At 42.3% G+C, this 12482-nt stretch overlaps 1 protein-coding gene across 1 annotated transcript in view; it reads left to right on the top strand.

Annotated features, from left to right (window-relative positions):
- Ano5 (anoctamin 5) overlaps positions 1-12482 on the top strand; it is a 77489-nt gene that overhangs the window by 35734 nt on the left and 29273 nt on the right. Inside the window, exons 7-8 of the mRNA XM_059276428.1 lie at positions 6136-6249; positions 8458-8573. Coding sequence (XP_059132411.1) covers positions 6136-6249; positions 8458-8573 — 230 coding nt within the window. The remainder of the gene's footprint in view (positions 1-6135; positions 6250-8457; positions 8574-12482) is intronic.

A 12482-nucleotide genomic window follows, 5' to 3' on the forward strand; every position in this document is an offset into this window, starting at 1 on the left:
GGACCAGGAGGCTGTTCAGCATGGGCAAGTGGCTGCTATTCCTTCACCTCACCCTTGGCTTCTTGTTGTCACTCAAAAACCTTGCCAGCATGTTTTCTAAGTGAGAAGTATGGACTTCCTTCCTTCCGTAGTATAGAAGCACCATGCTCACTTTTAGAAGGCTGGTGCAGAAAGCCTTCCTTCCTTCCTGTCCCACTCAACATTTTAGTCTGTGTATGGACACACTGAATAAATCACTGGAGCACCTTACAGGATAGACTCTCATACTGAAAAGCATCTCAAGCATCTTCTCAAACACCACAGCACAAATTTATATATGCATACATGTGATACACATATATAAAGTCCAATCTAGAGATCTCCCCATGACTTATATGTGTGCACACACCATCATAGTAAAAAAAGGACGGAATTTTTGGCATGAATGAAGCTGTAGATTTAGCCACCTGTATGGGCGAAAAGGTTTACACAGTTAGCAAGAGTTTTAAATTGATTGTCTGATTAATGCATCTGCATGGAGAGCGAAACAGATAAGGAATTTTATGTCACTTTGGTCATAAGGACAGAGCTGACCCTCAGAGCACACTAAAGGAAGGGCAACAGCTTCCTGTCCACCTATGGTAGACACATTCCATTGCTATAGTACATGCATGTGCCACTTGGCTGTGCTTCACAGACACCATGTTTTCTGAATATTGGTGGAATCCTGCCCTGAGAAGCTCTATAAACAGCATTTTCCAACTGTATGTAACTCTTCTGGATCTCAATGTATCTATACGACTGTTAGAATCCTTTGTGAACATCAAAAGTGGACCATGTAATGGAGTGAACTTCCTGGGCCTGGTGATTTATGCCTGGGATTTTGGCCCTTCAAAGGCTGAGGCAGGAAGATTATCACGAGTTTGGGACCAGTCTGTGCTACACAGTGAGCTCTAGCCAAGCCTGAGCAATAGAGTTAAGACCCTATCTCAAAACAAATAAGTAAATAAGTAAGTAAATAAATAAATAAATAAATAAATAAATAAATAAATAAACCCAAGAAGATAATAATCATACACACAAAAAAGATGGAGAGATAGAGAATGCTGGATATATTCTGACTCTCCCCTTGACTAGCATTTCCCCCATCTCTCTGGCACCCCTTAGGATCCCTCTTCCCTGAGACAAAACATCTCGGCATACAGTGTCACAGTGGCCTCTCTGTGTGATCCAGTCAAAGTCCCTCAATTTGAATCAAAAGCCAGGAGTGAGAAAGCTTAATAAGAAAGGTATGTGAAATGCAGTGGATGGCCAGCGGCTAGACTGCCTGTGCTGATCAGGCAAATTTTGGACGCCAAGCAGCAATTCTTGAAGGAAATTGAAAGTGTACTGCAGTTGACAGACATACAATAAGACAGCCTTTCAGCCTTGGGGCTGAACATTTTGGGGTCTGGATAGAAGATCAAACCTTTAAGCCAACATTCCCTTACATCAAAACCTAATGCAGATTTAGACCCTCCCCTCAATCTATGAATCCAGAGCAATGTGAGGAATTTGCTGCAGAAGAGCTTGAAGCCTGTGAAGATGGTTTCTGGAGGTTTAAGGGAAGAAGCTGTCTCCTGTATACCCATACAGGAGAAGTCACACGTGCTGGGGTAGGAGCCACAGCTTCAGGCGCCCACGATCTGGGTGAGGGAACTGGTGAAGGTGGCTGTGCCCTTAGCAGATTCTCAGTGTAGATGCAGCAGCTTCATATCAGACTGTGGGGGTGCTCTTTCCCCCTAGGCCTATTGGCCACCAAGCGGAGAGGGGAAAGAGGCAGATGGGGTGACAGAAAGCTTTTGCGGCCCATGAGCACGAACGGAGACAAATTTTGGTAAATCCGCTCAATTTTATTCCAGAGTATAAGGAATATATAGGATCAGTGAGCTTGGGGACAAACCCTAATTTGCATTAGGTGGCACACTCCTATCACAAGGCTTTGTATGTGGCAGTAGGGTCCTATAGCAGAGCCCCTAGCACAGGTCTTCTTAGCAGGGATCTGTGACAAGAGTCAAGCTAAAGATGACTTGGGCATATGGTTTAGAGACAGCTTTTAAATAAAGTCAGTCCTCCAGGCTCAGGGACATTCCCAGATCAAGGCAGGCAGAGAGCAGGAAGCCTTGCTGGAGGGAGGGAGCTCCACGTGGCCAACCTAAATGAGTAAGCTGCCAGACCATGAGAAGACTCCAGCCTCTGACCAAGCCAGCAATGTCTTCCAACATCAGATGATGTCCTCTAGGACCTCACTGTAGGAGTGGGGATGCTGGCTGCAGAGCATTAAAGGGCAGGATGCTAGGGGCTCAGGCAGTTGATGACTTTAAATCGAAACCCGCACTCAAACCCGCGCCCCCATGGGATTCTGAACATCCTAATGCGTTTCAGAACTGTACTAGAGTGCCTCCCTTTGTGCTCTGTAAACAGAACAACAAAGCCCAGGGCCGGCACATCTGCCTCAAACTGAATATGTTAACCTGCAGATGGAATGTATTTCACAGGAAAACAATTCCTCTTGGTACCTCAGGAGTAGTACAGCTCCGCTCCCTAGAGCTCAGGCTGAGAAGCATGAGACGTCTTGTTTTCCCGCTGCTAGCAAGACCTCCATTCTTCAGCCTGTGGATCACCGAGTTTCAGGCCCTTTGATGCAGCAAATGTGTTTTATAAGTCTACAGCTGAGAGAGATAGTGATCGTTCTGATGAATTGAAAATCTTCTGGAAATGATTCACGATCCTAGATGTCATTAAAATATTCACAGCTCATTGGAGGAGATCAAATATTAAAATCATGAAGGGCCCGCAAGGAATTGATTCCAATATGAATGGATGACTTGAAGGGCACAAGATTTCAGTGGGGAAAGTAACTGCAGATGTAAACAGATGTGCCAGAACCAGAAGTGGAGCCTGAAGACAGATTTGAATTGCTGTGGAGGCCAAACACGGCACCAGGAATTTTAGAGTAAAAGCCCCAGGATTGAGGCTCTAGGAGTCTCAACAGACTGAGCTTGGCCAACAGTCCCAGTGTGTTAAGTAGTGAGGTAAACAGTGGTGAGTGAGAAGCTCACATTATTTTGCTTTCCATGCTGAGGATTACTATTCGCCTGGAGTTAACTTTTGTGCATGGTAAAAGAAAAATATCTATTTCTTCTCAAACGTATAGTCCACTAACATGTAGCAATTACAGAAAGCATCCAACTTTCTGCTTCACAGTGCAGCTTTGCACATAACTAAAGCATATTTTGTCAACCTAAAAAAAAAATGAGACTTCTTCAGAGTATGTATGTACACACATACATATACATCAGGAACATATGCATATACATTAGCAGAGCATTATGTCTGTAGTACACATACCATAGTAAACCATGTATATATTCAGAGATTGAAATGAAGATGAGAACGAAAATCGAGGTAATTACATATTTGAAACAATAATCTCTATTCACTATAATTATTAAAGAAAATGGCATCAGTGTGAGGCAGATGTCACTGTAGAAGCACTTCCTGTGTAAGGGTGTGGTGGCTGTCAGTCCTCTGTGACGGTGAGTAACAGGCAGTCAACACACGATGGCTGTGGACTCTTGCTGTGCTGACAGGAACCTCTATCAGCTTTCTAGTTTTGTATCAATGCTCACAAAGTTGAGCTTTACAAGTTCTGTGATTTGCAAAAGTAAGGACAGCTAAGGGAGCACCTGCTCTGTCCCCCTGGGCTTCTCCTGGGACCCGCTTGCTGGAGATACCTTTCTCCCTCAGCGGACCTAAGAGATACCTGGCCGTGTACACCTCACCACCACCATGACTCCCTAACACCATCTCACGTGGTCACCATAGGACGGACTCTCCAGTCCCTGAGATGTTCAGCTCAGTTTGTCTATTGCCAGCTTTCCACCTTTAGAAGAAATAGGACTAAAACTATTGAACACTACTGTTAATATTCTGACACGCCCCTTGCGGCCGCCATGCATCCTGACATAGAAGCCTCTTCTTAAGGAAAAGCTCCGCCCCTTTCTCTCTCTCTCCCTCCACTCCCATGAAGTGTGCGAAATAGTTCATGACAACTATAGTCGCTAACAGTGAGGAGAGGCTTACTGAGGTTTTTGCTTAGACTTCTGTTTATCTCAAAGGAGAAGTCATTTATTTATAAATGCAATTTTTCTTAAAGAATGTCCTCAGAAGAGGGTGAGAATTAATTCCTTTTTTGGCATCAGAGAAAGTTCAGGTGTTTTGGACCTGTGTTCATGCTCACATCTCTCACTTTGTTGAGATGTTTTAGTAACAAAGGCCAACAGACTCGTTCCACATTCCTAGTTTGTCTCATAGATGGTTAGCAGAGCCAGTGCACCCATCAGAAGAAAGCACTGGATGGTTAAGGTTACCCATCTGATGATGCTTCTCTGACCCTCACAGGAACCTGACCATAGGCTACCCTGAGCCACAGTGGACAAGAGCATCAGCACAGAGGCTCCCTGAACCTTCCTGTCCCCTCCCCATAAGAGAACAAACAGCCCTCTGCCTTTCCTGATGGGTACAGATCTGGCTACGTGCCCCTCCCATTGCAGTGGCCACTGTCCTCCACAGCAATCTTTCTGAACAAAGCCGTTCTTAGCCAAGTCCAGATTTTCTTTGAAAACAGTATGTGTAACTTGTTACCTCCGTATTGTATATCTCAATACACATTAGAATAAATTTTCTACTTTGTTAATGCCTGCGGCAGAGTTCTTACCGTGGTGACCACTTCCTAAGGTCATAATTCAAAGCATATAAAATTATTTTTTACCATATGATTCATAACCATCAAGCTTACGTTAGCAAGACAATATTAGGTGCCCTTAAGACAGATGACCAGATTAGATGATGACAATTCGTGGAGAGTATCCACCATAGGCAATGAGTCTCTGAGAGATGAAATGTGAGAGAAGAGGGCTGAGCATTGTATCTAACACAGTGACAGAAGGAGGAAAATCAGAAAGCTGAAAAAGGAGGCATTCTGACAAGGTCCTGGAGGACAAAGCAGAATAAAGGAGATTAATAAAAATACCATCACAGGAAACACCAAAGAGAAAGCTGATAGAGGTGATTAGAAAGTGGTAGAAGAGACATTACTGAAGCGTGATCCTAGTTAGTCTTAACAATAAAAATTCAGAGTCAGATGGAGGGTGAAAGCTGAAAGATCAGAGGAGCAGAGCAGCCAGCCTCTAGAAACTTCTTACCTCTATGAATCCTCAGATGAAATGGGGGCCCGTGATCCTGTTTCCACCCACCTTATTTTCCTGTCTCCACCTCCCTAGTGCTGAGATTAAAGGTGTGCATCACCATCACCTGGCTTGGTTTCTCTTTTAGACTAGTTCAATCTCGTGTAGCCCAGGGTGGCCTTGAACTCCCAATCTTCCTGCTTCCTCCTCCCAAGTGATAGGATTAAAGGTGCGTGCCACCACTGCCTGGCCTCTTGGTTAACTAGTAGCTAGCTCTGCCCTCTGATCTCTAGGCAAACTTTATTTGACAGAACACAAACAAAATATCTTACAACACAGGACCAACTTAAGTTAATGAATTTAACAAGTTGATGTCAGGCAAAGGCCCCATATATATCATCAGCGTGATTGGCTGAAGAAATACTGAAAACAGCCTGACTATATATCAATTTGATCTCCTATTTCTCCAGGTGAACTATTAATAATGGTACCTAAAATGCTGATTCTAGTAAAGAGTTGTGCCATATGAGCACCTCAGAGGAATTTGAGACAAGAGGAGAAAAATAAATGATGATTCATGCACCCCAGGCCCCCAGCAAGGCCATGGGGGTATTGTCAGAACCCAGGAATGAAACACCTACCAATTCTATACAACTCCTCAATCTATGTCTCTCACAGCCCCTGAAGACAAGCATTTTTTCTACAGTCAGAGCCTGTGTCCATTCAGAGTAGACACTGTTCACTTGTGATTTTCCAAGTGTGAAAAGCATGAAGTTCCACGGGGTGCTGAGGTCTCTTTGCACTTAGCTGAGAGGTCCAGTGTGCTTGTCCCTGCACTTTTACCTCATAGATTTAATGTGCTGAGGTCTCTCTGCATGCTTCCCTGGTAGAATTCATGTGCTGACTTCTCCTGGTACCTCCCTGGCAGGTTTACTATATTCTGTCACGATGCCCTTTTGGAGTGGAAGAGGGGAAGAAAAAGATTGGGATCGAAAGACTGCTGAACTCTGGCACGTACTTATCTGCCTATCCACTCCACGATGTGAGTATCAGCAACCTCCATAATGCAGAGCCCGTTCCCTCTCTCACAGTCAGAGCCTGCCTTCCCGGGGGATGGAGCAATTGTCCAATGTCTTTTGATTTCTTTCTGAACTGCTTAAGTTTTCCTTCACAATGGGAAATCTTCCAGATTCCCTGCTTCCAGCCTGAGATGTGCACTAGCAAGGCTAACGTGTTCTCAGTTCCTTTTCATGCTGGCACTTCAAATGCAAAGTCTTTTTAATGGTCATTTATATTTGCACACAACATTTTCTTTAGTAGCTGTTCTGGAAATAGTAGTTACATAAAAAAAATTGGATGACATGTTACTCAGAAATTTCTATCATATCTTTTCTCAAAGATTTTGAATTTTTTAAAGAGCAAATGCACTCATGCTTATCCATCAAATGTAGAACTGGCTTCAGTCACGAGGAAAACATTTTTGCTGGCTATTATTTTCACACAACCATGAATCCAAGTTCAGAGATCAGGGATTGCCTGAAATGAAGCAGATGTCTAGCTGAGGGTGCTGAGGATGTCAGTCATCAGAAGTATTTTCACTAGCAACCAAAATTCCAAAGACTGGGATTGATGACTCAATGCACAAAAATGGGAGGCCTTACATGTTCCACGAAGAAGTAACTGTTCCAGGTGTTGAACCTAGTTGTCAAGCCTGATAATAGCTTAGCAACCTGGGGCAGGGGTGGGGGGAGGCATTTGCATTTGAGTGGTGAAGCGCATTCAGTTTCACCATGGCTTCATGGTAGAAATCATGTAGCTGGAGATGTCTATTCTACTTTGAGACCATCCTTTGGATCTCATTTCTGTCTCAGTTGCTCTGTCCTAGCTGGAAAAGACTTTTGTATGATGTATTTCCTGCAAGAAACGCATCCCTCAGCAAGAGGAAGAAACAGATATTTCCACTGGAACAAACGGGAGAGGTTTTTCTCCATTTTGAGTACTGGTTGTTTGGTGGCCGCTCTGCTGAAGTGGGATTTTTCCTATTTTTATTTTATTGAATATAGATTTTTTTTCATACACTATATTCTGGCATGGTTTTCCCTCACCCAAAGTCCTCCAAGATCCCCCATACCTCTCCTTCCACTCAAGTCCATAGCCTTTCTGTCTCTTATTAGAAGTGACTTTTAAAGGCCTTCAGCCAAACTTTTCCATGTGACTTAAACTACAACCAACCAATCAGCACTGTGAAATAGGACTGTAAGCTGGTTCTGCAAGGATGACTGTGATCTTCTGTAGGCTGCAGCAGCAATTTCATAAAAGTATTTTCCCCTTTTAACTCACTTGAGATCCTTTAATGTAAAGGAAGAGAAACTGTCCATTCTCTATTGCCTCCCACCCCAAAATGGCCACAGTCTTCCAGAGAAGAACAGTATGGGGATTACAGAGTCAAGATACCAATAATACAGAAAGATCCTGTTAGATTAGTATGCATGTTGCCAGGCATTCTATGTCTGTCTTTCTTTATAAAGGTGATTATGTCTTGCACGTTGAGGATTTTTGTTCTTTTTCTTACCTGCAGGACATTGATTGTTTTAACCCATTGCCCTGTTATAAATCCATCTCCTGCCATGGTCTCGGGGTATTTTAACCTGTACATCCAGCCTTTCAGCACAGCCTCCCTTGTTTATTGGAAATGAATAACACTGAGTTGTTTAGAAGCAGCTAGACTTCATTATCTCTGACATCTGTAAATTTGGAAGTGGTGGGATTCCTCTTGTGTGCTTTTTAGAGTGGTGTTTTACACCATCCCCAAATACCACCCTAAGGACACTGTCTTTAAGTTTCACTTCTCCAAATTCAGCGGTATTACCTACAGAACAGCAAAAAGCTTGAATTAGTAGGATATAAAATATCATACTTTATCATAAATCTTCACTTGTGTTAAACTTGAAACTGGATACTCACTCTATCCTCAGCAGTCCTTAAGTACACATAGTTTTTTTTGATGGGTTAAACAGCTACTGATATAAGTAGTACTTTGTTTACTAGGCCAACTTAATAAATAAATCATTCTGACTGTGGGTTTTTGGATAATGTTAGCAAATGATTTCACATGAGTGGAATATAAATTGGAACTCTATCAGTAAAAGATGGTGTCACCTTTGTCCACTGGCCGCCGGTCCAGAGAGGCCCCTCCCCATCATCTGTGTCTCTTGCTTTCTTCTCTTACACTCTCCTTGACTGTGCACAGGGCCAGTATTGGAAGCCATCAAGAACTCCTACTCACGTCAATGAGAGGTACATCCTTCGCCAGAACTGGGCTCGGTTTTCTTACTTTTACAAGGAGCAACCTTTAGATTTGATTCGGTAAGTATGTTTAGCATTGTGGCCATTAAAAGCCAATGTGTTCACAGTTCCACAGTAGGCTCTGTTCACTGCCTTTGTGACAGTGTCTCATAGTTCCTCTCTTTACTATTAATTGTTCATTTGGAAGAAGATAGTTGTTGACACCATTTATAAGAAGAAGGATGCAGCATGGCTATTAAGGGTCAAGACCTAGCATTTAGCCAGGACAAGATCAGCCTAGTTCTTGCTTTGTATAAGCAGCACACACTTGGTCATGGTACCGAAATGATATGTGGTTCATCTTTAACATGGAAATGATACTTTATTTCCTTTGAAAAATGTGATGTGATTTGTCTACATTTTAGTTTAAGTGAGTATACTAATTTTGTTTTACTCCCCAAGTAAAAGAATTTAGAATACAGGAGAAAGTAGTCTGTAAATGTTGATGTGTTGACCACAGAGATCTGTAAAGTTCTTGGTTCTATAATTTTAAATTTTTAAACATGCATGCAATCAATGCACAATAAATAATAGAATCAAAGGATATATGTGAATGTTTTTTAATTACTCATAACTTTTCTGTGTATTTGAAATTGGTTCCAAATGAGAACTATAATAAAAAAGAGAGCTCAGAAATAGACTCATATATAATAATGACTTGATTCTCAGCAAAAGTGATTAAGAAGTCTGTAGCTAGAGTTGTCCTGCCTGGCCCACAGTCAGGACAAATCTCTCTCACTCGCCAGTCCCACAGCCGCTCAGACCCAACCAAGTAAACACAGAGACTTATATTGCTTACAAACTGTATGGCTGTACCAGGCTTCTTGCTAACTGTTCTTACAGCTTAAATTAATCCATTTCTATAAATCTATACCTTGCTACGTGGCTCGTGGCTTACCAGCATCTTCACATGCTGTTTGTCATCATGGCGGCTGACAGTGTCTCTCTCTCAGCCTTCCACTTCCCAGCTTTATTCTCCTCCTTGTCCCGCCTATACTTCCTGCCTGGCCACTGGCCAATCAGTGATTTATTTATTGACCAATCAGCAACACACTTGACATACAGACCATCCCACAGCAGAAGTCCATGTGAGAAAAAGGCAGTTGTGAGAGTAAACTAAATTGACACAGGTGGATGAACATGTACAAGATGTGTATCTGGACCATTTCCTATGCACAAATATGAATATAAATTTAAATTAATCAGAGAAATACATATCATAGCGAAAAGTACCAAAACAAAAAATTAAGGGTATAGAAGAGAAGAATCTCTATGTCTTGAATGGGGCACAGATTTCTCAGATCGGACAGAACACACAATATAAAGAGTGTATTTGATTAAAGACATAGTACAGCCTGAAAAAATGTGTATAATAAACATATCAATAAAGTATATTTATCTAAAATATCAGAGAGACTTATGTGATAATGTAGAATTTGACAGGAGAGTATAACAGATGCTTCACCAGAGAATTATGCTTATGCATGACAGCAGCACACCAGGAAACCTTTGTGTAGTCGTCCACAGGGAATCTTGTGAAAAGGAATTAAAGAAAAGTTTAGGGCCAGTCATAGTGGTACACACCTTTATTCCCAGAACTCAGAAGGCAGAGGCATGCGGATCTCTGAGTCTGAGGCCAGCCTGGTCTACAGAGTGCGTTTCAGGGCAGCTAGGCTTAGGCAGTGAAGGAAATCATCAAAAACAGAAAGCAGGGGAAAATGTATCTGAATGAGGGAGGCACGTTCCAAATCCAGCAAGCAGTAGAACTTGGCAGTTTCAGTCACGTGTTTTTGGCTTTAGAGTCAAGGATAGAAGAAAGAGGTTATAGAATGTCCATTTGTGACTAAGGAAAGTTGCTGAGGCCAGGCATGTGTCAGGGATGTCCCCGCATGGAGGCCCAGAGAGGCCATTGTGTGATGCTGTGAAGGCGAAGCCTCAATTGCCTTGAAGACCCCAAGGAGATGCCAGAGTTGTGGGATATTTGCCAAAGAAAGCAGCTAACAGGGAGTAGAACCAGCCCACGAGAAAGAAGTGAGGTAAAGTCAACAAAGCTGAAAGGAGTTGGAGATCTGAAGAGTGTTTGACGTATATGGCGATGCAGAGTTGGGAGTTTGCCTAGCTGGTTTTCGGTCTTGCTTTGCTCCAGTTTTTCCTCACTATGCTCCATTTTGGAATGGTAGTCTATATTCTGTGCCATTGTATATTGGAAGTGTATGATCTACTTTTTCATTTTGATTTTATAGGGGATTACAGTTAAGAGTTACAGTTAAGACTTTTAAACAGGGTAGAGACTGATAGACTATGGGGACTTCTGAAGTCGGATTAGATGCATTTCTGTATTATGATGTGGCTAAAAGTCTATGGGGGCCAGGGAGTGGAATGCGGTTTGAATGAAAATGGCCCCCATAGGTTCAATGGCACTATTAGGAGGTGTGGCCTTGTTAGTGTAGGAGTTGGAGAAAATGAGTCACTGGGGATGGCCTTAGAGGTTTCAAATGCTCAAGACAGGTCCAGTGTCTCTCTATTCCTGCTGCCTGCTGAGATGTAGAACTCCCAGCTACCTTTCCAGTACCATGTCTGCCTGAGTGCTGCCATGCCTCCCACCGTGATGATAATAGACTAAACCTTTGACTATAATCAAGCCCTGATTAAATACTTTCTTTTATAAGAGTTGCTATGGTCATGGTGTCTTTTCACAGCAAAGGAAACCCTAACCAGAACAGTTAGAAAGCTATCTTTATGACAGAACTATGGGAACTGGTGGGTGACTGGATGTGGAAAGAGGACAAATAGAGAGGATTCCAATGAATAATCCTACTCTCCCAGATATCACACAACTCATGTGAACTCTATACCATGTCCAAATATTTTTAACTTTTTTTCTGCAATTTACAGTGATGATTTTTTCATATTCTAAGGAAAATATTAATGCCAGCATTGCTGTCATGGGTGTCTTCATCTCCAGTTGCATGTGCTTCGTCAGCACCTTTTCCTGTGCAGGTTCACAGCTTCCTGTAATTTCTCTTTCATGTGCCTATTGCTCTGCCATGATGCTCAGACACAAAACTGGCAACTGCTTCATACTAAATAACTTAGAATAAATAGATCAGCAGTGACTCTAATGGTATGTTCATAACACCATAGCAGTGGAGTACCTGATCCTCAGGTGCCAATGAACATACACGCAAAGGAATTATTTCAGAATAGATATTGACTTTTGTTCATTGATTCCTCAAGGCTTTATTCCAATCAGTTCTACCTAATGTCTTCATGTTATTTCATCACACACATTACAGACATCACTACTATATCTTCTCTGTCTACAGAGGGTATATAGACGGCACGAATCAGAGCTCTCCAATGGAAAATGAACATCTTAAGAAATACCATATACACATCCCTTTTATAAAAGGACTTAGAATAACAGAATGTTTGTGTATTTGAGTCTTTTAAATATTTCTTATATTATTAGATTTTTGTTACAAATAATGAAAAGGTTAATGTCTTAATACTTAATATTAAATGGTATTTCAACTATCTACATTTTTACTATAATACAAATGATGTGCCTTTTGCTTTCAGTGCCCTCAAATAAAGGTGTAGTTGGACCAGCCCCTGGTGGCTCAGGTCTATAACCCTAGCTACTCAAGTGGCTACGGGAGGGATCACAAGTCAAGGCCTGCCTGAGGTACAGTCTAAACTCAGGGCCAGTCTGGGCAACTTTGTGTGGTCCTGTGTCAAAACTGCAGCAGAAGCTAGAGCGATGCTCAGCAGTTAAGAGCATCTGCTGCTCTTCCAGAGGGCACAAGTTCAACTTCTAGCACCCACATCTGAGCAGATCCAGGGACAACCACCTGTAACTTCAGATGAGGTCATCCAGTGCCTGTTTCCAGCCTCTATAAGCACTACCCTTCTGTGCACAAGTACAAA

The sequence above is a fragment of the Peromyscus eremicus genome, chromosome 1 (genome assembly GCF_949786415.1).
Source record: "Peromyscus eremicus chromosome 1, PerEre_H2_v1, whole genome shotgun sequence".
In the NCBI taxonomy this organism is placed as follows: Eukaryota; Metazoa; Chordata; class Mammalia; order Rodentia; family Cricetidae; genus Peromyscus; species Peromyscus eremicus.